Source organism: Pipistrellus hanaki (genome assembly GCF_964339955.1).
Source record: "Pipistrellus hanaki genome assembly, chromosome: 13".
In the NCBI taxonomy this organism is placed as follows: Eukaryota; Metazoa; Chordata; class Mammalia; order Chiroptera; family Vespertilionidae; genus Pipistrellus; species Pipistrellus hanaki.
Genome location: NC_140515.1, coordinates 55,467,938 through 55,492,002, shown reverse-complemented (window position 1 = coordinate 55,492,002; position 24,065 = coordinate 55,467,938). Strand labels below are relative to the sequence as shown.

Genomic DNA, 24,065 nt, shown 5'->3' with positions numbered 1-24,065 from the left:
TCCCCACCCTGCCGCACCCTCTCCAGGTGACTTCCATGCCTGGACACCGAGCTTAGAGACTGGATTTGGGAAGGCACTTGTTAGAGAAACAGTACACCAGGAACTAGAGTTTACCCTTGTGAGGGCACAGGCCTGCACTCCTGGCAGAGGACCCAGGCTTGGTCAGAGAAACTCAATGGCCACGTGGGGCCACAGAGGAATCAAGGGAAGATCCAGGACTGGGAACAGGGCCTTTAACTTCTTACTTTTTTAAAAAAAATAAAATATTTTTTTATTGATTTCAGAGAGGAAGGGAGGAGAGATAGAAACATCCATGATGAGAGAGAATCATTGATTGCCTGCTTCCTGCACCCCCCTTCCCCTCCTCCTCATCCCCTACCACACACACACACACACACACACACACACACACACACACTGGGGATTGATCCTGCAACCCAGGCATGTGTCCTGACTGGGAATCGAACCGTGACCTCCTGGTTAATAGGTCGATGCTCAACCACTGAGCCACGCCAGTCAGGCTAACGTCTTATTTATCGAGATATCATTCATCCATTTAATAAGTCATTGGGTGCTTTTGTGTGTGTGTGTGTGTGTGTGTTTTAAGTATATTCACAGAGTTTTGCAAACTACCACCACTGTCTACTCATATCATTTCCATCACATCCCCCAAAATATGGACCTACTAGCAGTCCTTTCTAACCTCTACCAGCAACCACCAGCTTACTCTCACTATGGACTTGCCTGTTTGGACATTTCATGTGAATGGAATCAGCCAGTATGTGGCCTTTTTAACTGGCTTTTTCCATGTAGCATAGAACCCTTGCTTTGTACCAGGACCCCAAGCCACTGGAGCCCATAGAAAGATCAGCTAAAAACCAGTGGTCAGCAAACTCATTAGTCAACAGAGCCAAATATCAACAGTACAACGATTGAAATTTCTTTGGAGAGCCAAATTTTTTAAATTTATACTTGTTCTAACACCACTTCTTCAAAATAGACTTGCCCTATTTTGTGGAAGAGCCACGCTCAAGGGGCCAAAGAGCCGCATGTGGTTCGCGAGCCGCAGTTTGCCGACCCATGACTTCATGATAGTAGGTCCTCATGTGTCTCTGTCCCCTCCAGGCTTGTCTTGGGCCCGTCCTGCTCCCTCACCACCAGCAGCTTCCAGCCAGAGCGAATGTATCATACTGCGGTGTCAGGAACACTCCCTGTTCACTCTCCCATGCCTTTGGGACCTCCCTTTTGGTTTCTCTTTTACTCATGTGTTATTCAGAAGTGCGTGATGTAGTTTCCAAGTATTTGGGGATTTTTCAGAGATCTATTCATTTTTAATCTAATCCCATTGTCAGAAAACACACTTTGTATAACTTGAATCTATTTAGATGTAAGTTTTTTGTTGTTGTTGTTTTTTTAACAACCTAATAGAATACCTGGTGAATATTCCACGGGCACTTGGAAAGAAAGTGTATTCTGCTATTGTTGGGTGGAGTATTCTATAATAATCAATTAGAACAAATTGTTGACAGTGTTGTTCAAGTCTTCTATTTCCTTTTCTTAAGTTTGCATTTTTTATTGATTTTTAGAGAGAAGGGAAAAGAAAGACATCATTGTGAGAGAGAAACATTGATTGGTTGCTTCTCATGCATGCCCCCTGATCAGGGATGGAACCCACAACCTTTCAGGGTTCAGGACCTTGCTCCAACCCACTGAGCCACACTGGCCAGGGCCTATTTTCTTATTGAGTTCCTGTCTACTTATCCCCTCAATTATTGAGAGATGTTGAACTATCCAACTATAATTGTGAATTTATTTTATTTCTCCTTGTAATTCTACCTTTTTTTTTTTTTTTCTTTGTGTGTTTTGAAGCTCTGTCATTAGGAGTGTAAATGTGTAGGAATATGTCCTCTTGATGAATTGCCATCTTTATCATTATGAAATTATCCCTGGTCATATTCTTTGAGCTAATACTCACTTTGATATTAATGTAGTCAGTCCAGTTTTCTTTTGACTAGTGTAGCATGGTACATCTTTTAAATCCTTGTACTTTTAACTTATTTGTATCTTTACATTTAAATTGCATTTCTTATAGGCGTGATGGGGTTGGGTCTTGCTTTTATTCAACCTGATAATCTCTGCCTTTTAATTGGGATGTTTAGACTGTTTACATTTAATGTGATTATTGATGAGGTCAGGTTTGCGTATACATCTCCCTATTTGTTTTCTGTTTGTCCTGTCTGGTGGTTGTTTCCTTTTCCTCTCAAAGCAGTGAGCTAAGGCTCGTCTTATTCACTCAGAGATCCCTGTCCTTCATTGCCTAGTGTCCAGTCTCTTGAAAACTGCTGCTTTGTATAAAACTGGGGCTACCAGGAAACAGCCAAACAGACAGATTTCACCTAGAATGGCCCCAGCTTTCTAAAGCCAGAAGGGACTGCTTCTGCAGATGGTGGGTGTTCTGGGATGGCCGTGGTCAGAGGGGCTGGAGTCTACTCCTTTGGGGTGTTGTTCAGTTCATGATCTGGATGAAACTCATACCTACCCTGCTACAGGTTATCAACTAACGATGGCATGTGGAAGGCACCCCACTACCCCTAGGAGCTTATCCCAGCCCAACCCAGCTCAGCTCTGATCTAGACAAGATACTCAGTCTCCCTGGGTGTCCGTTTCCTCCCCAACAAATAAAGGGTCTTCCCAGAGGGTCTGTGAGGCCCATTCAGCCTCTGATGGTTTTCCTTACCTGCTCTCCTCCCAGGTCCTCATTCCCACCACCCGATGCAATTCCCACAAGGAGAGCATCCAGGGCCAGCTCAAGGTCCGCACCCCAGGCATCTACATGCTCATCTTCGACAACTCCTTCTCCAGGTAGGGCTCCTCATTCATCAGATTTTGGAGTGATGGTCTCAAGAACAGAGGAAGACATTAAAAATAGATTATTTAATTATCATTCATTTATTATTAAGAGCTCTGATTTTAGATCCCTACACTGCAGTGTTCCGATGCATTACCAGTTTTATAAACACACAAGCTGATACTTGTGTCACATACAGTCTTCCTACATGTCGGGTATGTTCTCAGCCCTCCACACTTACGGACTCACTTCAGCCCCACAGCATCCCCAGCGGGTAGGGACCGTCTCTCCTAATGTTATTGCAAAGGGACTGAGGACCAGAGGTAAACGAGTGGCATTCCCAAGTCACACAGCTAGTGATGGAGCCGGATTGGAACACAGCTGGCCAGCTCCAGACTCTGGACTCCACCGGCATGCTCTCCTGCCTCTCTCTGATGTCCAGGTTCCCAATGTCCAGGCCACAGAAAGGCTCAGTAAACACAGCAGAAGGATTCAGTGGGTGGGTGGGAAGTGACAGATTGTTGAAGGAGAGAGGAATAAAAGAATGGCGGCTAAAGCTAGGGATAAACAGGACTAGAACTGTGAGGCGAAGTGCCTGGCCCGCCTGTCAGGGAGCAGGGGCATTGTCTCTGGGAAGCCCGGGGGCAAAGCAGCACATCCAGGTCCAGGAGAGGAGGGCCTGGGGCCGAGAGGGCAAATAGGGCGATAAGGCTTGGAGGGCAGCCAAGGAAGGACGTGGGAGGGGACCAGCAGTGGATGAGCATCGCCCATAAGCCAGGGCTCTCAGAGACATGAGCCAGGGGAGTTACGGTTATGGTCACCCATCCCTTTGGTGTCCTCTGGCTCCAGCATATGCTCTTAATTGGAGCTGCCTCTTAGCAGACCTGCCTGGTCAGCACGCAGCCATGTCTCTTCTGTATGGTGCCCAAGCTAGTGGCCACATACCCCCCACCTGGGCCCCTCCCAGTCCACTTGGGTTTTTAGCAGAATAACTGGACAGAGCACTCCGAAAGTCCATGGTGATGTCCCAGGGCCCTGATTCTTTGCAGAAAGAGAGCTCAGCTGGACAGACAGGAAATGGGGTGCAGCCCAGGCTCTGAGCAGAGGTCCCCTCAAAGGGCTCTCTGTGCCAACCGGCACCCTCACCCACCCTGCCCCTGCAGCCTCGGCCTCTCAGCTCTCAGGGTAACACCCTCCATGTCCATCTCTGTTTCCTCAGGTTTGTCTCCAAAAAAGTGTTTTATCACTTGACGGTCGACCGGCCCGTGATCTACGACGGAAGTGATTTCCTGTAGCCTCCGCACCTGGATTTCAGCAGTTTCACTTCACCCACAGGAAACACTACTCTCTCACCTGCCACATAAAACACTAAAACAAAAACAACAAAAACAACCCAGCCACTCCAAGCTGATCAACCGTGCCACTCAGCGGCCCCCTGGCTGTTCTCCCAGCTGCATGGTCCTGGCAGCATGCGCTCAGCTCTGTGCTTCTCGCTCAGCTCCCGAGGGCTCACGCAGCCTTTCCCTGGCTGCCTCACCCGAAGGGGCACTGCCGGAGGGCTCACCACTCCTGGGGAGTTTCACAGGCCAGAGTGGTACCTGCTTCTGCCCATGGAAAGAGTTGCCCTGCTCTGCCAGCCTGGCCCGGCATCCTGAGAGACCATGAGCCAGATGCCCTTGCCAGACCCGGTGAGGCCTTGGGTCCCAGGGTCATCATGACAGTCAGGGCGCCAGGGGCCCTCACGAGACCTCAGCCAGCCTCCTCCAGCCATGTTCCTGTCCCTTGTGCCCCAGGAAGTTCTGCGTTGCTCCCACACTCACCAATTCCAGAGGCCCCTCCAACTGCCCCTTCCTCCTGAGCCTTCTGCTGGGCAATTCTGTCTGCGAGCAAAGCCCTTCATCCCCAGGCCTCCCAGATCTCCCCTAAGAATCAGAACTGGAAACAATCTTGTGTTCAGGGGACAGAACCCACCAAACGCTGATTAACGCCAATGTGTGGCCAGAAAGCAGGCTCGTGCTTGGCCTGCAGGTCCCTCCTATTGGCTGATGGCCTTCGTTTATACAAATAGCTGCCTCGTGTGCAGATACGTTTACTAATTAATAATCATAATCAGGATGAGAACCACTTTTTAAAACGGGGGACTTCTTAAGTCTTGGGTAACTCACGTGTAAACAGGCACAACTATGAATCTGCTCTTTATTCACCCTTCTGTCCCTGCTCCCCACCTGCCAGGTTCCCCAGCACCACTCGCCCACTTCCTGCTGCTCAGCCCGAACCTGGTGCCCAGGAGCCACCTCCCCTGGGGCAGATGTTTCCTTTTCCTGGTCTCTGGCCCTCGGCTTCGCCCTCCTCCCCCCCAGCAGCTCACCTATGATGGCCTCTGTGCCTGGGGGGGGGGGGGGGGGCGGGGGCAGCCACAGCCTCAGGCCTTCCGGCTGAGCAGAGCCCACGCTGACCTGACCGGGGCTGAGGGAGAGAGCACTGGGCCCCGGCAGGCTGCTGACCAAGTCACAGCCCCTCAGGCTGCACTGTCACCATGAGCCTGGCCTGACCGGTTCCGAGAGCTTGAGGCTGGGTCAGGGCCCCCTCCGGCACTGGGCCCCAGCAGAGCACTCCTGGGGGCCGGGGTCGGAGGAAATGGCTTCTGCGTTGGGCTCAGACCTGTCATCCAAGTGGAGACCTGGGCTCTTAGGTTCCTTTAAGTGGGGCGTGGGGAATGGTGAGCTGAACCTTCGGGAGAAAACCTGGGCCTGTGCTCTTTCCCTGGAGCCAACAGAGCTCTGGCATTTATGGCCAGGGGCCTGGTGGCGCCCTGCACCATGACCACACAGCATGGCACGGAGACCTCACAGCACATGCTTGTCCTCAGGTGTGCCACCGCCCGAGATTGAAGGTTTTGGGGCTCTTGTTCTGCCTTTGGATCCCCTCCCCCTTCCAGGAAAGTGTAACAGGAAGTAGCTGGCTCACCTGAAAGAAACTAACAGTTAAAGGAGAACGCAGGGCAGTCTGGGATCTGGTGAGAGCTTAGCTTTCATAGGATCCCGGGGAGACGGGCCCAGCTGATGGCTTTCTGCTGCCACCGCCACCTGCAGCTAGAATCAGCATCTAGTGAGGAGCCGATGGTTCCTGTGAAAGGCCTGGGACATTCTATTCGCCGTCCTCCTGCAGCTTTAAGACCATTTGGCGGGTCCCTGGGGAGCAGGGACCCTTCACGGTGAGCACCCCTGGAGCGTTGACTGCAGTCGCAAAAGGGCTTTCGCTGGTGGGAGAACTGCCTATCCCCAGGTCGCGGCCGGCCCCTGAAGCATATTTTTTTGTGTGTTGGATGCACTCCTGTCATTAATTTGCGTGTGAGCTCAAGTTTGCTGTGCACCCTGCAGCAGGAGACCACCTTGGCCTCCTGAGCTGTGGCTTGTGGCAACAGCTTTATTATTCTAAGCAGGGTCCCCGCTTTACTGAGGCTTTGGGGTTGGGGTGCTTTTTAAAAGCGCAAATGACAATGAAGACCTAGCGAAGGTGGTAGCCCAGCCAGTAGACAAAATGACACTAGCAATCAACCGGGAGGAAACTCCTTGGGTCCCAGGTAATGAAGAGGTAAAACAGCTGGCCCAGCTCTCTGAGGGAGTCACTTATTTTTTAATATTGATGCTGGCTGGCTTGTTCACTACAGCCTCAGCAGCCGCCACCAGTCCAGCGGCCTGAGCACGTGGCCTCCGTCAGGAAGCGGGTGAAGTGTGGCCTTACAGAGCCCACCGCACTCGGGCCCACTGGGCCAGGAGCAGACAAATTCTCCAGGAGGAACCTGGCCCGGGAAGCCCCCCGGGCTTTGGGAAGTGGAAAGAAGCCTCACACTAACTCAAACATGAAGGGGATGGTTTCTCTGAACGCGGTGAAGCCATTCCACTCACAGAAAGTCCCGGCTGGGGATGAAACCTTAGTCCGTGGCTTACGGTACCGGTTAGGTGTCCACTGCTACACTCGGGACTGTCATTTCTTAAAGTCTGCGTTGGTGACTCCCTGTGAGAATCCCATCCACAGACTAGGGTTGAGAATTCTAGCAGAGAAGCCGTCTGTGGTGCTCAGAGCCGAGGGTTGCCCTTCACAGCCACTGCCGTCAGCTGTCCACCTTACAAAACTCCCGAAAGGCGCTTTTTAGCGGAACTTTGGGTTTTTCTTATTTCATTGTGATTCTTTGAAGGAAATGGGAAAGACGGAATACAGCCTTTCCCCTGTAATCACTTTAAAAATAGTGAAATATATCTAAATATCGGGAGGCATTTTGATAAAAAGGCTTCCGTAGAACCTGGCTGTCCAGACGCTCTGGCCTGGGCCTCGGGTGCACGGCGTCTGAGCAGAATTGCACTTTCCTCGACTAACCCTCAGTGGGCTTATGGGATAGTGGGCCTGGGAACCTGGTTCGCTGTAACCTGCCAAAGAATTGCCCAGAAGTACATCAAATGCCAGCACCCCGCCTGCACAGTGGGGGTGAGAGCCTTTTGTATCCCCAAACATTTCTTTACAGCACCTGCTGCACCGTTTGGAATGTATTTTTAACCTCAGGATTTAAATAAACACTATGACATTGAGAATGGTGTCGTCTTTAATTCCATTGGGACCGAAGGCCCACGATGAAGTTACCCAGGGCAGTCAGGTCAAGCTGCCTTGCTGGAGATTGGTTCTGAGAAGTCGCTTGGCCTGAGCTCGGTATTTCCCGGTCCACTTGGGCGGGTGTTCAGACCTGCCTGGGCCAATCCCGTTCCAGCCCATCGCGCTCCGCCAGGCAAGCTGCCCTCGGCTCGTGTGTCCCAGACAGCACTGGGAGCAAAGGGCGGACGTCTCGTTTACCAGAATAGCGGGGGTGGGAGGTCATGGATGGCTTAAAACCACAATTAGTCCACCTGTGTACAAGGCTGGGCAGCTGGCAGACGAGCGCAAGCTCCCAACTACACAGCTCTAGGGGGGTCAGGCCCAGAGTGGTGGCCAGTCACTCCTGGACAGCCAGATTGAGGTCAGGCTGGGCTGGCCACACCAGGACTCCTTTCCTTGGCTTCCCTGTGCCTCACAGAATACCTCCCAGCTCCCTTCGCTGCCACCTTCCCCCTGCCCCCAGATTCTCCCTTCCCTTTAATCGGCTATTTCAGAGTCACTGCATCCGTGTACACCCTGGCTCCGTTCATCTCCACCTTCCTCCTTTCCCTCACGCTCTCAGCATCGAGCACTGCCTGAGTGATTCAATAACCGAATCTTTAGGGACGCTGATGGGTCCTGATGCCTTAGTCAGCTGTAAGCCCTCAGCAATCCCATTGGCCAACTTGGTGAGGGACAGAAGCATCTTGATCTCCCTTGGCCTACGAGAAGTTTGGAGAGGGTGCAGGTGAGATGAGCAATCAATGGCCCCGCCCCCTGTCCTCCCTTATGTCCTCAACCCAAGCCTCCTACTGTCCAGCGACAGCCTGAAGTAATGGAAGATTGGTTCATCCAAGCACCCAGAACAGCACCGAGAAGGGGTCTCTGCAGATGGAACAGTCCCTCCAGAGGCTTGGTGGCTTTGCGGGCTGCAGGCTGGGGGCTGCGTCTGGGGCTGGGATCTGGGGGGCCTCCATGTCAGAATCCCCATCGCACCTCCCCCACCGGCTAACGTACCAAGCAGCCCAAGATGACCTAAGTCTGCTCCAGGCTGGCCAAGGCCCATGCTTGATCCCAGGCTCCTGGCCAGCTCAGTGCCACCAGCTCCGTGGCACGTGCAGGGACCACGCCTCAGGCCACATGCGCCCCTCGGTGCTGGGGGTGCGGCGATCCCCCGGTGACTCAGAAGGACACTCGGCGGGGTCAGCCCTCTCGGTCTGAAGATGCGTGGGAAAAATCTGGTGCCAGCAGCCCGCCGCCCACACACATCCGAAAAGCCCAATAGAGAGTGAAACCGGCCGCGCCGTTGAGAAAACGGGCTTCTTTGGAGGGAGCAGTTGAAGCTGAAGCCGTGGAGAGGCAGGGGGCGGGCACAGCTGTTCTGAAAGCCGTTCGAGGCGGCGGGTGAGGGTTGAAAGAAAGGTCAGCCTTTTACTTTTCCCACGCCCCACGCTTCTGGAGGAAGATGGCAGAGCCGCCGAGCAGAAGCGCAATGGCCAACCTCGGCCTCTGATGTGTGTCTCCTCCCTCCCCGCCGCCGAGCCCCGTGGGAGGACCGAAACCGTGTGGTTTCCTCACATCTTCTGGCCCGTGTGCACTGAGGTTAGCTCCGAGGTCGCAGCCCCAGCGGGAGCCGGGAATGAATGGTTTTCTTGGCTAAAAAGGGAGCCAAGTGAGACAGGCCTCACGAGACCTGTCCTGGCCAGGTTTGGCTTGGGGCCCGTGGCTCCAGGGCCTCACCCAAAGCAGAGGTGGGCGCAGGAGGCCCTCCCCAGCTTTCTGCCCCCAAGGAGCCCCACCGAGCCACGGATGGAGGAGCCCATGGCTGAGAGCCTAAAGCTGCCTGCCAGGTCAGTGGGCAGCACCGTCTTCTCCCTGGAGGCTGAGGGAGGAGGAGGAGGGGCTCTAAGGATGGGCGAGCAAGGAAGGGGTGAGGAGAGGGACAAGCAGGAAGGGCCTTCCCTGAGGCTCCCGGCAGGGCTGGCCCGCAGGCAGGTGAGCAGAAGCTGCCTTTGGCATCGGAGGAAAAGAGCGGTGGGGAAAGGGCAGCGTGGGTGTGGCCAGCGCCAGCCACCCCGTCCAGTGTCCAGCGGAGGCAGCGGGTTGGTGGAATGGAGGCCTGGGCCGTTTACCAATCAGACACCAGAGGCAGTGACGGCAGACGCTTCTTCCTCTGACTCGGCCGCCTTCGGGGCCTTGCGAGCATCCACAGAAAGGCACCGGGGAGAGCAGGCACCACCGTGCTTCCGAGAGGCCTGGGCACAGACCTCGGAGACGGGTCCATGCGTGGAACCGGAAGCCTTTGTAAAGACAGCCCTGGCCGTCGGCAAGGACGCCCACCGAACAGTTGGGTGTCCTCTTGCCCTGGTGGTGGAAGAGGATGGGGAACCAGGACCCATCTCAGATCGGGCCCGGAGCCGCTGGGTTGCCAAGGGTTCAGACATCAGGAAGAGCCCAAGACTGACCCAGGGCTCCGTTTTGCTCCAGAGTCAAGCTGTCCGCGCAGTGTCAGTCAATGGAAAGCAAGTACCAAAGAGTTTCTTAGAAGGAATCCTCTCATTTTGGTTTCCTGGTGGCTTTAAAATGCAGATTCATGGGCACCACCCAGTCAACTTGGGTCCACCTGAGCTGGCTCACTCACAATCTGTCCGGTGACCGAGGCGGAGGTGGTCTGGGAGCCACGCCGAGAAGGTCCTTGAGGATGGCCGCCATGTCACCGCTTTGGTTGGGGCTTGAGGAAAGGGGGTGAGATGAGCTAACGGCTCTACTTCTTCATTTATCTCCAACAGCGACCCTTACACCGTGGAACCGGGACTCCTCGCTCAGCGTGTTGGCCCAGCCAGATGCAGTGATGGAAATTTCATTCTCGTATGAAAATATTCCACAGGTAAAACCTTTTTACACCCACATTTTTTTATGGCTTGTATTTATATTCAACGGGCGTGTTGCTTAAGGGCAGATCAACAGTAAATGGAAAAAAATCCCTTCACCCCCCCAAATCCAAAAGTGTTCCTTCCCTTCATGTCCAAAATTTAAGAATCAGAGGAAGTAATGTGAGTTTTGGTACCAATGGGTATGGGTTGGTGGAGATCAGGTTAAACAAGGGCTCCCCTCTCCCTGCCCCCCGAAAAAAAAAAACCCCACAATAAACATGGCTCCCAAGCTGGTCGATATACTGATTTCAGAAGCTCTGAACTTGGGCTGGCGGGAACTGGCATCTCTCCCCTAACTTCTAACTAAAATGTAGGCCTCCCCACAGTTAGGGATGTAGATAACCTGCCACACCAGTATGAATTAGCAAGACCTGTGACTTCGTCACCAGTGGAAATGACAGGTATTTTCATGTCATGTGACATCTGTTGCAGACTCTCAGAATATCATGGGTGCTCATCTCTACCCAGAAACAAAGGCTGTCCTTAGACCTGCTGGTAGATTTTATTTAATGAGCCAACAGAGAGGCACACGTATTGCTAGCTCATGGATCGTTTTAATATTTGGAGAATTATATACCAATAGAATTGATTTCCTTGGTAACCCTACATATTTGATTCATTTTAAAACACCGAGCAGGGGGCTATGGGTCTTGTCGGATTGCCAAAGGTGCATGAGACCAAAAAAAAAGAGGGTCCATTGGTCTTCATGGAAAAGAAGTCACAAGAAAGATCAGCTCAGTGCAGCACCATTCACTGATAGCAGTAGTGGTGTTTCTAACTTAATAGGTTCTTGCCATAGTCAGCCAGCTGGTGCACATGAGGGAACCAGGGCCCAGGGTTCAGACATCAGGAAAAGCTCAAGACTGACCCAGGGCTTCGTTTTGCTCCAGAGTCAAGCTGTTCATGTAGTGTCAGTAAATAGAAAGGAAGTACCAAAGAGTTTTCAGGGAAAGTCTGAGCTATTTAAAGAAGATGCTGTTCCCACTGCTCATGCTCAGATGGCTGTGGGCGTGGTTTCTCTAAACCATTCTCATTTCACTGGAGCATAGACTATGAGATGATTTTTTAAAAGTCCTCCATTCACCAGGAATTTCAAGGCCGTGGTGGTAGGGGGAGGGGGGGGGGGCGCGGGCAGAAGATGCCTTTGCCCAGACTCCAACCTACTTTCCATGTTAAGCTCCAACGTCTGAGGCCAACTCAGATTTGGAAAAGCAAGCACACCCACTCAAAGATTGCAAACACAGAACACATGTGACAGCTTTTCGTTTATTGAATCAGAAAGTTACCGGAAGTGTCCAAGGTCTCATCCTCTATGGCTGCCGTCGCTGAGTACATGAGTCCATCATGGAAAGACCATGTGTAAGCCCCACCCTGCCATGGCAAAGGCCTCCAGGGAAGGGTGACCAGGTCAGAATGGCAGGTGCTCACGGGCTGCTTGCTTCCTCACTCAAGACTGTTTGTAACAGCCACCGTGGGCCAATGCAAGAGATCACACACACACACCTTTCTCAGGAGTTGGCCGACAGCAGTCTGTGCCACTTACCATGCTGTGGGGAGCACTGGGTCCAGCCCACTCTAGCCAGCTCTCCCTGGACCACCCGCTCCACTCGCTGCCTGTAGGGAAGGGGATGGCATATCTACTCTAAGGACACAAGGTGCCATTGCTCCAGGTTGTCCATCTTTACTTTTCCAAAGTTTCCTGGCAGCTGATTTCTGATACCTGCAGTACAAATGGGACACATGACTAATTTTAAATTTTAACCAATTTATTCATTCAACATACTGTGTCTACCACATACAAGGCACATACACCAGATCAGAAACACACACACAAAGCTGCTTGTCCAAGGGCTCACCCAAGGAGGCTGCCATGTGAGTTGAGTGTCCAGGGAACTGTCTGCAAACCAGTTGGTAAGCCATACAAAGGCCAGCCTTGTGATTCTCAGCCACAGGCTATCACGTGACAGAGCTATCACGTGACAGAGCCTTCCATAGCATTCTCCCAAATCTGATTCCCATGGCACTTGGCCTCTCCCTATTGCTGGGATGTAAGGATCTTGTATTCCCACTATAACCTCTGTGAGAAAAAAGGCTCATGGTACATGTATGAATGTTTGCTGAGTGAATGCATGAGTATTCTGTAGGCCTGAGCGAAAATTTCAAAAGGCCAGATTTCCAAGTGACTACTTCGAAAAATGACTCCCATTTGAATATACATGTTGTGATATATCACCTTAAAATTAGTTGTTGCTTTTTAAATGTGTGGCTGAAAAGTCATTTCTGGTCATAGAAACATCATAGTTTATTCACTTTCTTCAGTTTTTCTGATGCATAGAGTTCTAGTAAAATGGAATGATATACTATAATACTCCTTTATTTCAAAAAGTACTCTCTCAGCATGTTTTCTGAAAATGTTGGATGATCACAACTTCCTCCTGGATTTCCCCGTGTGGACTCTCCCAACTTTTTATCTTAAGATGAGTCTGTCCCTGAAACCTAGTTTAATTGGAATGTAAAATGGTCCTATTTATGCAATCACTTAAAAACTAAGGCAATTAGCCAACAACAAATCTTAAAGCATAACACAGTCATAGCATGTCTTCCATCCTAAGTGTAGCTGTTAGGAATGGACGGTCCATAGTGACAGTGGGGACCTCAAGGAAGCCGTTGGAACTGGGCGTGGTGACGTGTGCTAGGGCTCAACATAGGGCTCGTAGTCCTTGTGCTGTTCCCACCTCTCTTTTTTCAAAATCAGAGGGGAAGGCGGGCCTCCTGGCACTGTTTTGCCAACCAGCCTACACTGGCCAACGTCTTATTTATCTCTAGACTCCTACCGAGTCACCATCGCAGTGTAGACTCTAGACTGAGAGGAGATTCAATGACCTCAATCCTGGCTTAGCCTCCTCCCCCTCCCCTCCCCCCTCCTCAGCTCCCCGGGGCCCATGACATAGCCCACCAGAACCACAGTATCGAGAGGACCCAGAAAAGTTGTGTTCTCCTCGCCCACCTGCACGCTGTTATTTAGGTTTGGCCCATGCTTACTCCTTCTTCTGAGTTCCTCAAACGACATCTGGGTCTCCCGGGAATGGTGGCCATCCCAAAGGCTCTGCCCATAGACTGACCTTGGGGAAAGTCACCCTCCCCCTGACTGTGAGCAGAGCTTGTGGAACTGGGGCCCTTTGTTGATGTGCTGGTCCAGGGCCAATGCTTATTCACCACCAACTGCCCCACCCGGGTCGGGTTAGAGAGGTCTTTGTGCTCACTGGTTGCTGCCTGTTTTCTGCGCATTTTCCCACTAACCCGCGTTTAGAAGCGGGCAGGAGATGAAGGGGGATGTGGCAGGGTACGGTCTTCTGTGTCCCCTTTGGAAGGGATGGCCTGGCCTTGAATCTACCGTAAGTCCCAGCTCACGGAGAATCAGATGCTTCCTCTAGGCCCCTAGCAAAGCTGCCGACTTAGGCAAAGCTGCCCTAACAGTCCTTGGCGTTGGCAGTTCCCCGGACTAACTGGGAAGCCTGGGAAGTGAGTTTGACCAGAGGAGAGAGAAATGGGTCAGCCAACATGGATTCCAGGCCTTTTGGAGATTCTTTTTCCTTATCCCAGCCTCTTTCTCATCACACTCTTCGTATGGCTCTTTTCTCTGTAATTGTACATATTTAAAATATAGGGACAGAGTGAAGAAAATGACCGGTAATAGGTACTTTTAAATGTACATTAGAAACTCTAGTTTACCTAAAACTAACATAATATTGTATATCAACTGTAATTGAAAAGTAATTTTTTTTAAAATGTAAGCATTTTTCTAATATATGAAATATTTTCAAATGTGATCAAATTGCCAAATAGCTAAAAGACACAAAGCAAAAAAAAAAAAAAAAAAAAAAAAAAAAAAAAAAAAAAAGTTACTATATTACTTTTTTCCAGTCTAATGTCTAAATTGAAAGCTTTTAAACGTGTTAGCTCTATGAGCAAAGAGAAGCATGGAGGCAGATACCCTCCCAGCAGCCTCAGCAACAAGAGGCCGATGGACCAGCCCATTTATAGGGAGCCACATGGACCATCACAAAAGCCATTCAGCTGAGCGAGCCCAGGGGGCTTCCCGGGGCTGGTCCTCCCTGCACGGGCTGGGGAGACCGTTTCCACGACCTCGGGGGGCAAGCCGACTCTTCGCCACATCAGCCCTGAGGCAGCTGTGGAGTCGCAGGGCCTCCGCAGGACACAGAAATGGAATGGAAGCCAGCCGAACCCAGACGACTTGCTGGAATGGTCAGTGGCCCAGCGGCTCAGTGGCCAGTCCTGCAGATTGTGTCTAAACAGGCACAAGGACCCTCCGTGGCCCCAGAGCAGATCAAGGAGACCTGGGAGGACTGGATCTGAGGTTGTCTGGAAAGATTCTAGATTAAGACTCTAAGACCTAGCACAGGCATCAGCCTCAAAACCAGGGTAGAAACTCCCCAAAGATGGACGTGTTCGTGAAACCTTGTGCTTTTGTGGACTACGTGCAGGGGCCAATGCTTCGGTGTCTGCTTCGGAAGGGGGGGGGGGGGGGGTGCTGCAGAACTGAAACCATGGCAACCCACGGCGCTCTGAGAATCTCAGATGCCTCCCGAGGTCAGATGCGTGAATGCTTGGGCCCGGGGGGAGCCGGGATAGTCTGCATGCTGTCCATCAGTTCTCTGAGAATCGCAGGCATGGCAGCCAGCAGCCAGCGAGTCTCCCGGGATGGCGAGGCAGTTCTGAAACCTCTGGCTTGGCGAATTCTGACTCAAATTACTAATGTTCCAATTATCCCTTTCTGAGTTGTCTCTCTCTCACTTCCTTTTTCTTCTGTGGTGTCCCTCCGGTCCCATCGGTGGGGAAGCTGTATCCGTATTTGTTGTCACTTCCCAAGGGACCATCTACCCCCTGCGAGAAGGTCCCTCAGTGGGAGAGAGCCCCCGAGGTTGTCTCCAGCAGCACCGAGGAAATCTTCAAGCTACCCTCTCGTCTGGCAAAGGAGGCCCACTGGGCCTGCGTGATGCAGCCCAGGTGCTTCAGGGTCTTCACGAGATCCCGTCGGAATCTCTCCCCCACGAACACATAGAGGACGGGGTTCAGGCAGCTGTGGAAGAAGGCGATGGTCTGAGTGACCTGGAAGCAGATGTCGAGGTTAATGGAGAGGGCACAGCTCGAGATGAACCTGACGTAGGCGTCGATGGTCTGCACCAACAGGACACAGTTGTAGGGGAACTGAGATAAGACGAAGACGGTAAGGACGGTGATGGTCACCTTCAGGGCCTTGTGCTTGGAGGACTTCTTGGCCTGGGTCAGAGTGTGAATGATGATGGTGTAGCAGCAAGCCATGACCACAAAGGGAAGGAAGAACCCCAGGATCACCTTCAGGGTCAAGACGACCGACTTCGGCTTGGTGCTCTCATCACGAGGGTACACCATGGTGCAGACGGTGACGTTGGAATCCCTCTTGAGTTGGCTGTACAGGATTTCCGGGATGCAGAGCGCGGCAGCCATTACCCAGACAACAATGCAGACCATTTTGCTGTACAGAAGCCTCTTCTGCCTCCAGCTCTGCGCTCGCATGGCCTGGGCGATGGCGATGTACCTGTCCACGCTGATGCACATGATCAGCAGCCCGCAGCTGTAGAAGTTCATCTTGTACATGCTGTTGACCGCTTTGCACATGAAGGTCTGGAATTTCCACTGGTCGGCAGCGGCGATGGCCCAGAAGGGAAGAGTGGCCAGGAGGAGGAGGTCGGCGATGGCCAGATTCAGCAGGAACATGTCGGTCATGGTCTTCACCCTGGTGCAGTACCAGTAGACCAGGATGACCAGGCTGTTGCCCACGGTGCCCACGATGAACACCAGCCAGTACAAGGGAGGGAGGAAGTGGCTCGCGAACTGCCTGACGTTGCTTTTCTTACAGTAGAAGTCCAGCAAGTTGAAGTTCTCATAGTCATCTATGGAAGACGTGGAGTCATAGCTGAAGTCATCTGACAGATTGGGGACAGGACTCTGCAAGGAGACGCGAGACGGCATTAGGTCAAGGACACTCTTTTGGAGGCTCTGTCTGATGGCAGAGGCATGGAGCACCTGACCCTTCCAAGTCCCAAAGCCTCTGATAAGACAAAAGAAAGGCACACGTGGAAAACAGGGGACCTGAGAGCATCTGCTTGGATCATAACAGATTTATTTCATCAACAGATGCTTGTTGAGCACCTATGGTATGCCAGATACTCTGAAGATACAGAGGTGGATACGTTGGACACGGTTCCTGCTCTCCTGGAACTCAGCTTCCTATGGAGGGCACACACAAGGCGTGAGCAATTGCAGGAATTGCAAGTCTCTGATGGGGTGATGTCCCTGGGACCACTGATGGCCACAGACTGTCATCACACTCTGAATGATGTGACTGCCCCCTCTCCTCTCTGTTCTGTCCTCCCCACAAAGGTCCTCAGAGGCTCTTCAACTTTTTTGGCTCCAGATCCCTCTGAGTCTTCTGAGAGCTGTGGGTCCTTTGCTCCATCAGCAACACCCGTATCCACACACATGAGCACACATGTACAGGCATGTGCACTCGCACACTCACACTCATGCGCATACACAAGTCCCGGGACAGGTTATGCCATTTTCAGTGTCCCTTTTTCAAAATTTGTTAAGATTTTAAAAACAGTAGAGCATTCAATCACACACGTGGCACCTCTAAGGACAGGGCCCTGAGCAGTGTACAGGGCTGATTTCCATGACGCAGGCCCTCACAAGCACACACACATGCAAACACATACAATCCATGCATAGATTTGCACACACACTCACATATGCACAAACATGACTTCCCTCTTGTTCATGTGCACACATGAACACATGCACACATACACATATTGCACACACTGTTCAGACCTATGCACACACATGCACGCTCGCCTAACACCCCTCCTTATAGTTTGCATGGGGTCCTGGCCCAGAGCCGGACCAGAACTTCTGCCAGGGGAAGTGGAGATAAGGGCTGGTGATCAGAACCCTGAGCCGTGAGCCCTTGGGAAAGGGAGGGCGGGTGGAAGGGAGCAAAAATCTAAAATTGCATTTTTTTCTCTCATCACAACATACCCCAAAGGGCTTCTGGGTCTCCACGTTTGTAAAGCCCTCTGCACTGTGCATTGACCACCTCTATGGGGCGCTGCTCAGCAGGGATCTTACCCAGGAAAACCTCCCAGAGAAACCCCTCCCCCACCCAGGATTCCTTCCCACACCCCCCAAAAAGGCAAGGCAGGAGTGCATTTCGGGAGCTGTACTCACTGTGAATTCTAGGGGTGTCATGGTGCGGCAGAGGCAAGCTGCTTCTAGAAAGAGAGGGCAAAGATAAGAAGAGGGCTTGTCAAGGAGCAGGGATACCACCTAAGGACAGAGGTTCAATCTTAAATCTGTTTTTCTTGTGAAAAAGACCACAGCCAGGTTGGGGTGCCCGCTGTGCGATGTCAGTCAGAGTCCACATTCCGGATCATCTTGGCGGTCCAGGCAGACGTGAGCGGAACCTTCCTCCGAGGGCCCTGGCCCAGACCTTCCCTTTCCAGCCGTCCTGTCCACCCGCTCGGCTTCTCTTGACTCAGCTTCTCCGTTGGAGTCTGTTTGCCTGAATCCTGCTCCCCCCCACCTCCCCACTCCCCTCCCCATTTTACCAGCCTGCCGACTGCAAGACAGTGGGTGACTTGGGAATGCTCGGGCCCAGGCTCCGCAGGGGCAGGCCTCTGGGTAGCCAGGTGGCAAGAACATGGCATCTGCCAGCATCAGAGTCCCTCTCCTGGGGGGGCCCAGTGCCCCAGCACCTGCCTGCACGCTGCTTTACTCACTCAGAGAAGGGTAACAGGCCCTGTTTTCCCTGGATCCTGACTCCAGCCCGAAAAGGAAGTCCTAGGGTTGTTTACCAAAGGAAAGGTAGTGGCCTCGTGTTCAGGCCTCGGCTGACCACAGTCCGGCTGGCTCCCTTGGGCAGGCCTGTGCCTGAGCGGGCAGGCCCTCTCTCTGTGGTGTCCAGGACCACACCCCAGGCTCTAGAAGAAAACCTTCTCCTTCATAGATCCCACCCTAACCTGCTGGTGTCCTTTTTATAACACAGCACCGTGACTCGTCCTGCTTTTCTTTTATTTTTTAAAATATATATATATATTATTATTGATTTTGTTTACAGAGAGGAAGGGAGAGAGAAACATTGATGAGAGAGAAACATCCATCAGCTGCCTCCTGCACACCTCCTACTGGGGATGTGCCCACCACCAAGGTACATGCCCCCGACCGGAATCGAACCTGGGACCCTTCAGTCCGCAGGCCAATGCTCTTTCCACTGAGCCAAACCGGTTTCGGCTCGTCCTGCTTTTCTGAAAACCCAGTGGTTTTCAGTGCACACCGTGTGAGACAACCGCTTTGGAAAACCATTTGTCAGTTTTTAAAAACTGAAACATGCCTACACTCACCGTGTGCTTAGCCATCCCGCTTGTTAAGTGTTTGCCTAAGAAAAACGCGAGACCGTATCCACACAAACACTAAAGACCAGTGCTCATAGCAGCTTTATCTGTAACAGCCCCCACCTCAGTCTACAGATGGATCCATAGAATAGGAACTCTTCCCTCAGAGGAGAGTGAATGGCCGCACACCGGCCGGCTGAAGAGCCACTTGTCTGTGATTGTCGATGGGCCTCGGTTATGGTTGGTTATCGCTGTTTCGGGTTGCACATAGGGATCGCCGAGAAAGGCGCTGGTGGGAGTTCGGATCGGGCCTCGGCGCGGCTGTGGGGAGTGTTAAGTGTAGGTGATGTTTTGGAGGGTGAAGCCGTGTCTGTCAAAATTACAAAGCACAACGGCTCTGACTCAGCAGCTCATCTGCTGGGAACACACCTACTGGTCTGATCTCAAAAGAGCACAGAGCCATGCTCAGGCCGTGTGCCAGCATTTTCCCCAGGGCAAAAACAAAAAAAACACCTAGAAAAAACCTAACTACCCAGATATTGGTCATATTCCGATGCATCTGTTCAATAACCCACCCGGAGCCAATCAGTAGAATGAGGTAGACCTCACGGTGTACACAGAGCTCAGCAAGGTGATTCGGTAAAAGTGCTCAGGGTAGAACGACGTTGCGTGATCTTTTCAAATCGATATAAGGTGATTCGCACTGAACCATTTTCTGGAACAATAAGGCCAGTGGAAAGCGAGACTCGCATTTTTTTTCCTTTACTTTGTGTATGGAATTTGAAGAGCTATCATAAAAATAACCTGTCAGCTTCACTTGAGAGAGAGAGAGAGAGAGAGAGAGAGAGAGAGGGAAAGAGAGAGAGAGAGAGAGAGAGAGAGAGAGAGAGAGAGAGAGAGAGAGAGAGAGAGAGAGAGGCCCTATTGCTCTTCCGCTCCGTGGACCTGTTTGCAAAGCTGGCGGGGCCACTACCCAAGTGCACGTCTCCCATTCCGATCCCCGAGGTACTCTGCGCCTTTGAAGCCCTGCACTGGCTTTCTATAAAGGGCTGTCTTTGTCCAGTTTGCTACAGGGTCAGCCCCCGCCCCCACCCTCATCCCAGTCCCCATAGGCACTGACCTGCCCCCGGGGGCTCCCTGTGGGAGCCTGTGCGTGGGGCTCCTGAGTAGACAGACAGACATCCTGGAAGGAAGAGCCTTCCCTTAGCTCTGGCTTGTTCCATCCTGGAGGAGATGGGCGTGGGGCCTGCTGGCTGCACCCCACCCCAGGCCAGCACTCGGCCCAGCTCACCTGCCCTGCGGAGGGGCGGGGAGCGGCAGCTGATGAAGCGCTCAAGAGGGGTAGGTTTGAAAGGCAAAACAGTAGTCCTTGATGAGTCATTGCAAAGAAAGTAGCGTGGCTGATTTCTGATCGTAAAGGAGCCTTTTCACAACTGTCCCAGGAAAATCCCCCAAAGCAGGCGCGCGGCGGCGTGAAGGAAATGAAAACACGAACACCTCTGGTGGAGTGTAGCCACTGTTAACGCTCCCAGACGCCGCCTGTTAAAGGGTTCTCTGCAACGCGTGTGCGCACACACACTCACACTCTTAATGGGCAGGGAATCTGACTGCACACACAATTCTCTGTCTTGCTTTCTAGTGAACAGGCCCTCGTGGGCCACTTTCAATGCCAAGTGAACATGGAGCTACAGCATCTGAGTGGGCGGCCGCTGGGTATTTCGCTGTCTGGATGGGCCGCAATCTATCCAACCCATCACCTCTCGGGTAGGCTATTGCTCACCCTGGAAGCCTGGTGCTCATGACCACGGAACGCAGAGGCCAAAGCCTGGGTCTCAGGAGCTATTGTGACCGCACACGGCTGAGGGCACAGGTGGCCCTGGGGAGGGAAGGATGTAAGGGGGTACTCACCTGGAAGGGCAGCACTCGAGAGAGGCGCGGGGAGAAGGGGCTGCCAGCTGTGCCTGGGAGGGGCTGGCTTGCCGTCTGCCTGGGACGAGAGGCGAGCCTTCTGAGCAGGCAGCCACCCGGTGCAAACAGCACAAAGGAAGCCAGGCCGCCCCTGTGTGTGCTGTCACTGGTGGGGTGGGCCCAGAGGGTGGGGAGGGGGGTGTCACCAGCTGCAGCTTTCAGCAATTCGCAGCATCCGATGGTTTGCAACCAGAAATGAAAAGCCAGGGGAAGCGGGGCTAAGCTCAAACCATCTCTGACGACGCACGCACAGGCTGAGCATGCAAGAATAACGTGTTGTTTTTTTTTTCCTGGACGGTGCGGCTACTGACAGGAAAAGGGAAGTGGAGAGTCCCGGTGAGGGCCGGGCCGTCAGCTGGTGAAGGTGCATCTGTAAGGACTCTTTCAGGTGCTGATGTCTGAGTAGGCCTGGGAGGTCATTGCCCCAGAGCTGTCCATCTCCTTGGGACCCTTTGGCCTTGACCTAAACCCACCGAGCCATGCCACCCAATACAGTAACTGGTAGCCCCGTGGGCCTCTTTAATTTAAAATTAATTCAAATGTAACTAGTTCCTTAGTCACACGAGCCACACGTAGCCAGGGACAGCGTGACCATCCTCTCTGGCATTCTGTCCGAATGCTGGAGGACCACAAGCACCTTGAAATTAGGCTTAAATGGAGTAAGATTTCATTTGGACATGACCTCTAAGCACCAGATACATGAACACTGATAATATGTTTCATTTTATTAATTATGGGTGTTCAGATGAAATTTTGAAATAAGCCTACACATACAAAATGTGTCTTTAAAAATGCATTTTTATTGATTTCAGAGAGGAGGGAGAGAGGGAGAGAGAGAGAGATAGACACATCAATGATGAGAGAGAATCATTGATCCGCCGCCGCCTACATTGGGGATGGAGCCTGCAACCTGGGCAGGTGCTCTGACCAGAAATCGCACTGTGACCTCCTGGTTCATACGTTGATGCTCAACCACTGAGCCACGCCAACCGGGTCAAAATGTTATGTTTTTAACGAGGCTCGAAGCGGGAGTCGTCCCAGCCGTGTCTGTGGCGGGCCTTGGATCCTGACACAATTGAGAAAAGCCCCAAGCGGGTCCCTTGTGATTGTGACAGACGCGTTTATACTTGCTCTGAGGACAGTCACAACCACAGCCCCATGAAGACAGTTCCCCTTGTCAATGCCCCCCACCCACCCACCCACCCACCCCGCCTTGGACCCAGGGGTACCCCCCAGCAGAGTGGGCCTCCCAGACACGGGGCCCCTCAGTCACCATCAGTCTGGACAGAAACAAACAAAGTGTGAGATGCAGTTGGGTAGATTATCTGCATAGGAAAGGCCACACTCGGCCCCTCAGAAGGGTGCAGGCGTGAGCAGTAAGAATGAAAGCAGTGGTCGATGCAGCCGCCTCGACGGAGCCCTGAGCCCCCTTCCCTCGGCCCACGTTCACGTCGTGTCTAACGCGGGGCATGGCCGTCAGCAGCCTGTCCCGCCTCCCTCCGCACTGGCCCCGGTGACAGAGGAGGCAGGGGCGGCAGAGGGGAGCCGTGCGCTGGGAGCTGCCTCTCCCGCTGTCTGCGCCGAGAGCCACGGACCTGCTTCTCCCTCGTCTGACAGGCCGGGCTGGGGAGGCGGGAGGCTGGGAAGAGGCAGGGCTTTCCACCTTCTCAGGGCTCAGCTGTTCGTCCCCCAGGTAAGGGCATCCCACGAGTTGCCCGCCTGCTGTCTGGGTGAGAAGATGGGAGGGAGGGAGGTGGGGCAGGCACGGGGGGGGGGTGGGGAGGAGGGGTGGAGAAAGGATTAAACGTACCCATAGGGTAGCCCCGGGGCCTGGAAGGGCGCCCTGAGTGCTCCCAGGTCCTTCCCGGGGTGCAGGGAGGAGCCTGGGGAGGGAGAGGCTGCCGGGAAGCGGGAGAGAGGCCCCACTCATTTCTCAGAAGAGCCTGGGACCCAGGTGATTGTGGTAGCTGTCGCGGGTTTAGGCTCGTTCCGCGGAGGGAAAGCCCCATTCTTTTGTTTTCTTGGCTGCGTTTCTCTCTTTGCAGGAAGACGCCAGAGCTGGGCGGTTCTGAGAGGTTGCAGGCTCCCCTTTGCCAGGGGCATTCCTCGGCATTTTCACCGGGAGGGGGAGTTCCCGAGGGCAGGGCCGGTGCGTCCCCTCCAGGTCCGCACTGAGGCTCACGCCCGGCCTGCCCGCGCTCTGAGCGTCTGACGCGGTTTGCCTGCCATCCTCCGTTTCCAGGGCCTCCACGTCTAAACCGGCTCGTGGTCTCGGGGTCTGGTCCTCCTTCTGAGGCTCCCGCGCAGTGCTGAGGGGGTGGCACCCCAAAGGCACCCTGGGCCTTCGGACGAGGATGACGTGAGGTTTCTGCTCTTCATTGACTAAGGCCTTCTCGGAACTTGGGGAGTCCAGAGTGTCTGCAAGGGGTTCAGAGGAGTCCGCTGGGGAGGTCTGGGGGGTGGGGGGCAGTGGCCAGGGGCCCCAGCGGCAAACATCTAAGGGATAAATCTGTCTAAGGGACGCTCCTTCTGCCCGCTGGCCCCATGAGGCGGGGACCCTGGGGGCTTGGCCGTGGTTGTAGCCCAGCAGCAATTGATATATCTCTCTCTCTCTTCTCTCTGCCTTTCCCTCTGAAATCAATAAAAATATTTAAATTTTTTTAAATTAAAATTGGTTTAAACTTAAATATGAACAGCTACCTATGTCTGGTGGCCACTATGGTGGACAGTTCAGGTCTAGGCCTTTCGGCAGCTGATGCCTCTCCCTAAGCCAGCGCGCTGGGACGGCTCAGTCTGTGATACAAGCCGAGGGCCCTGGCGCTTGGGGGCTACTCTCCTCCCGCCAGGGGCAGAGAGGCTTGGAGGAGGGCCCCTCCCTTCCCTTTTGCCAGATTCAGTCGCCAGGACTAGCCATGAAAGTCGGGAGGCCGGATAGGAGGCAATAGTCAGAGGAGAGAGAGAGAGAGAGAGAGAGAGAGAGAGAGAGAGAGAGAGAGAGAGAGAGAGAGAGAGAATGAGTGATGGTCCTCAGCCTGCAGCCGCAGGAATGAAAGGGGTGGGGAGACATGGCCACGTGGCCCACAGGAGCGCAAGGTCACTTGGAGGGGACGTGGAGGAAAAGTTGGTTCAAGCCGACAGCGACATGCTGAGCTTTGGATGTGATGTGGTCCAGGGACTGGAGTGGCCGTATCTGGAGCTCAGAGGGAGGTCAGGAGTTCATCTTGCCGCCTCCAAGCT

At 53.1% G+C, this 24,065-nt stretch overlaps 2 protein-coding genes across 4 annotated transcripts in view; one reads left to right on the top strand and one right to left on the bottom strand.

Moving 5' to 3' along the window:
* FYCO1 (FYVE and coiled-coil domain autophagy adaptor 1) overlaps window positions 1-7,074 on the top strand; it is a 63,202-nt gene extending 56,128 nt beyond the window's left edge. For all 3 annotated transcript variants that reach the window (XM_084902029.1, XM_084902027.1, XM_084902028.1), the window contains exons 17-18: window positions 2,753-2,862; window positions 4,068-7,074. In XM_084902029.1, coding sequence (XP_084758155.1) covers window positions 2,753-2,862; window positions 4,068-4,143 — 186 coding nt within the window. In that variant the 3' untranslated portion in view covers window positions 4,144-7,074. The remainder of the gene's footprint in view (window positions 1-2,752; window positions 2,863-4,067) is intronic.
* Window positions 7,075-15,327: 8,253 nt separating this feature from the next.
* Window positions 15,328-20,872, bottom strand: CCR9 (C-C motif chemokine receptor 9; the record flags this gene model as incomplete). Its single annotated transcript, XM_084901593.1, has 3 exons — window positions 20,769-20,872; window positions 17,698-17,741; window positions 15,328-16,416 (listed from the first exon to the last, which is right to left on the bottom strand). The coding sequence occupies exons 2-3, from the start codon at window positions 17,716-17,718 to the stop codon at window positions 15,328-15,330; spliced, it is 1,110 nt and encodes a 369-aa protein (XP_084757719.1). The 5' UTR covers window positions 17,719-17,741; window positions 20,769-20,872.
* Window positions 20,873-24,065: the final 3,193 nt, after the last annotated feature.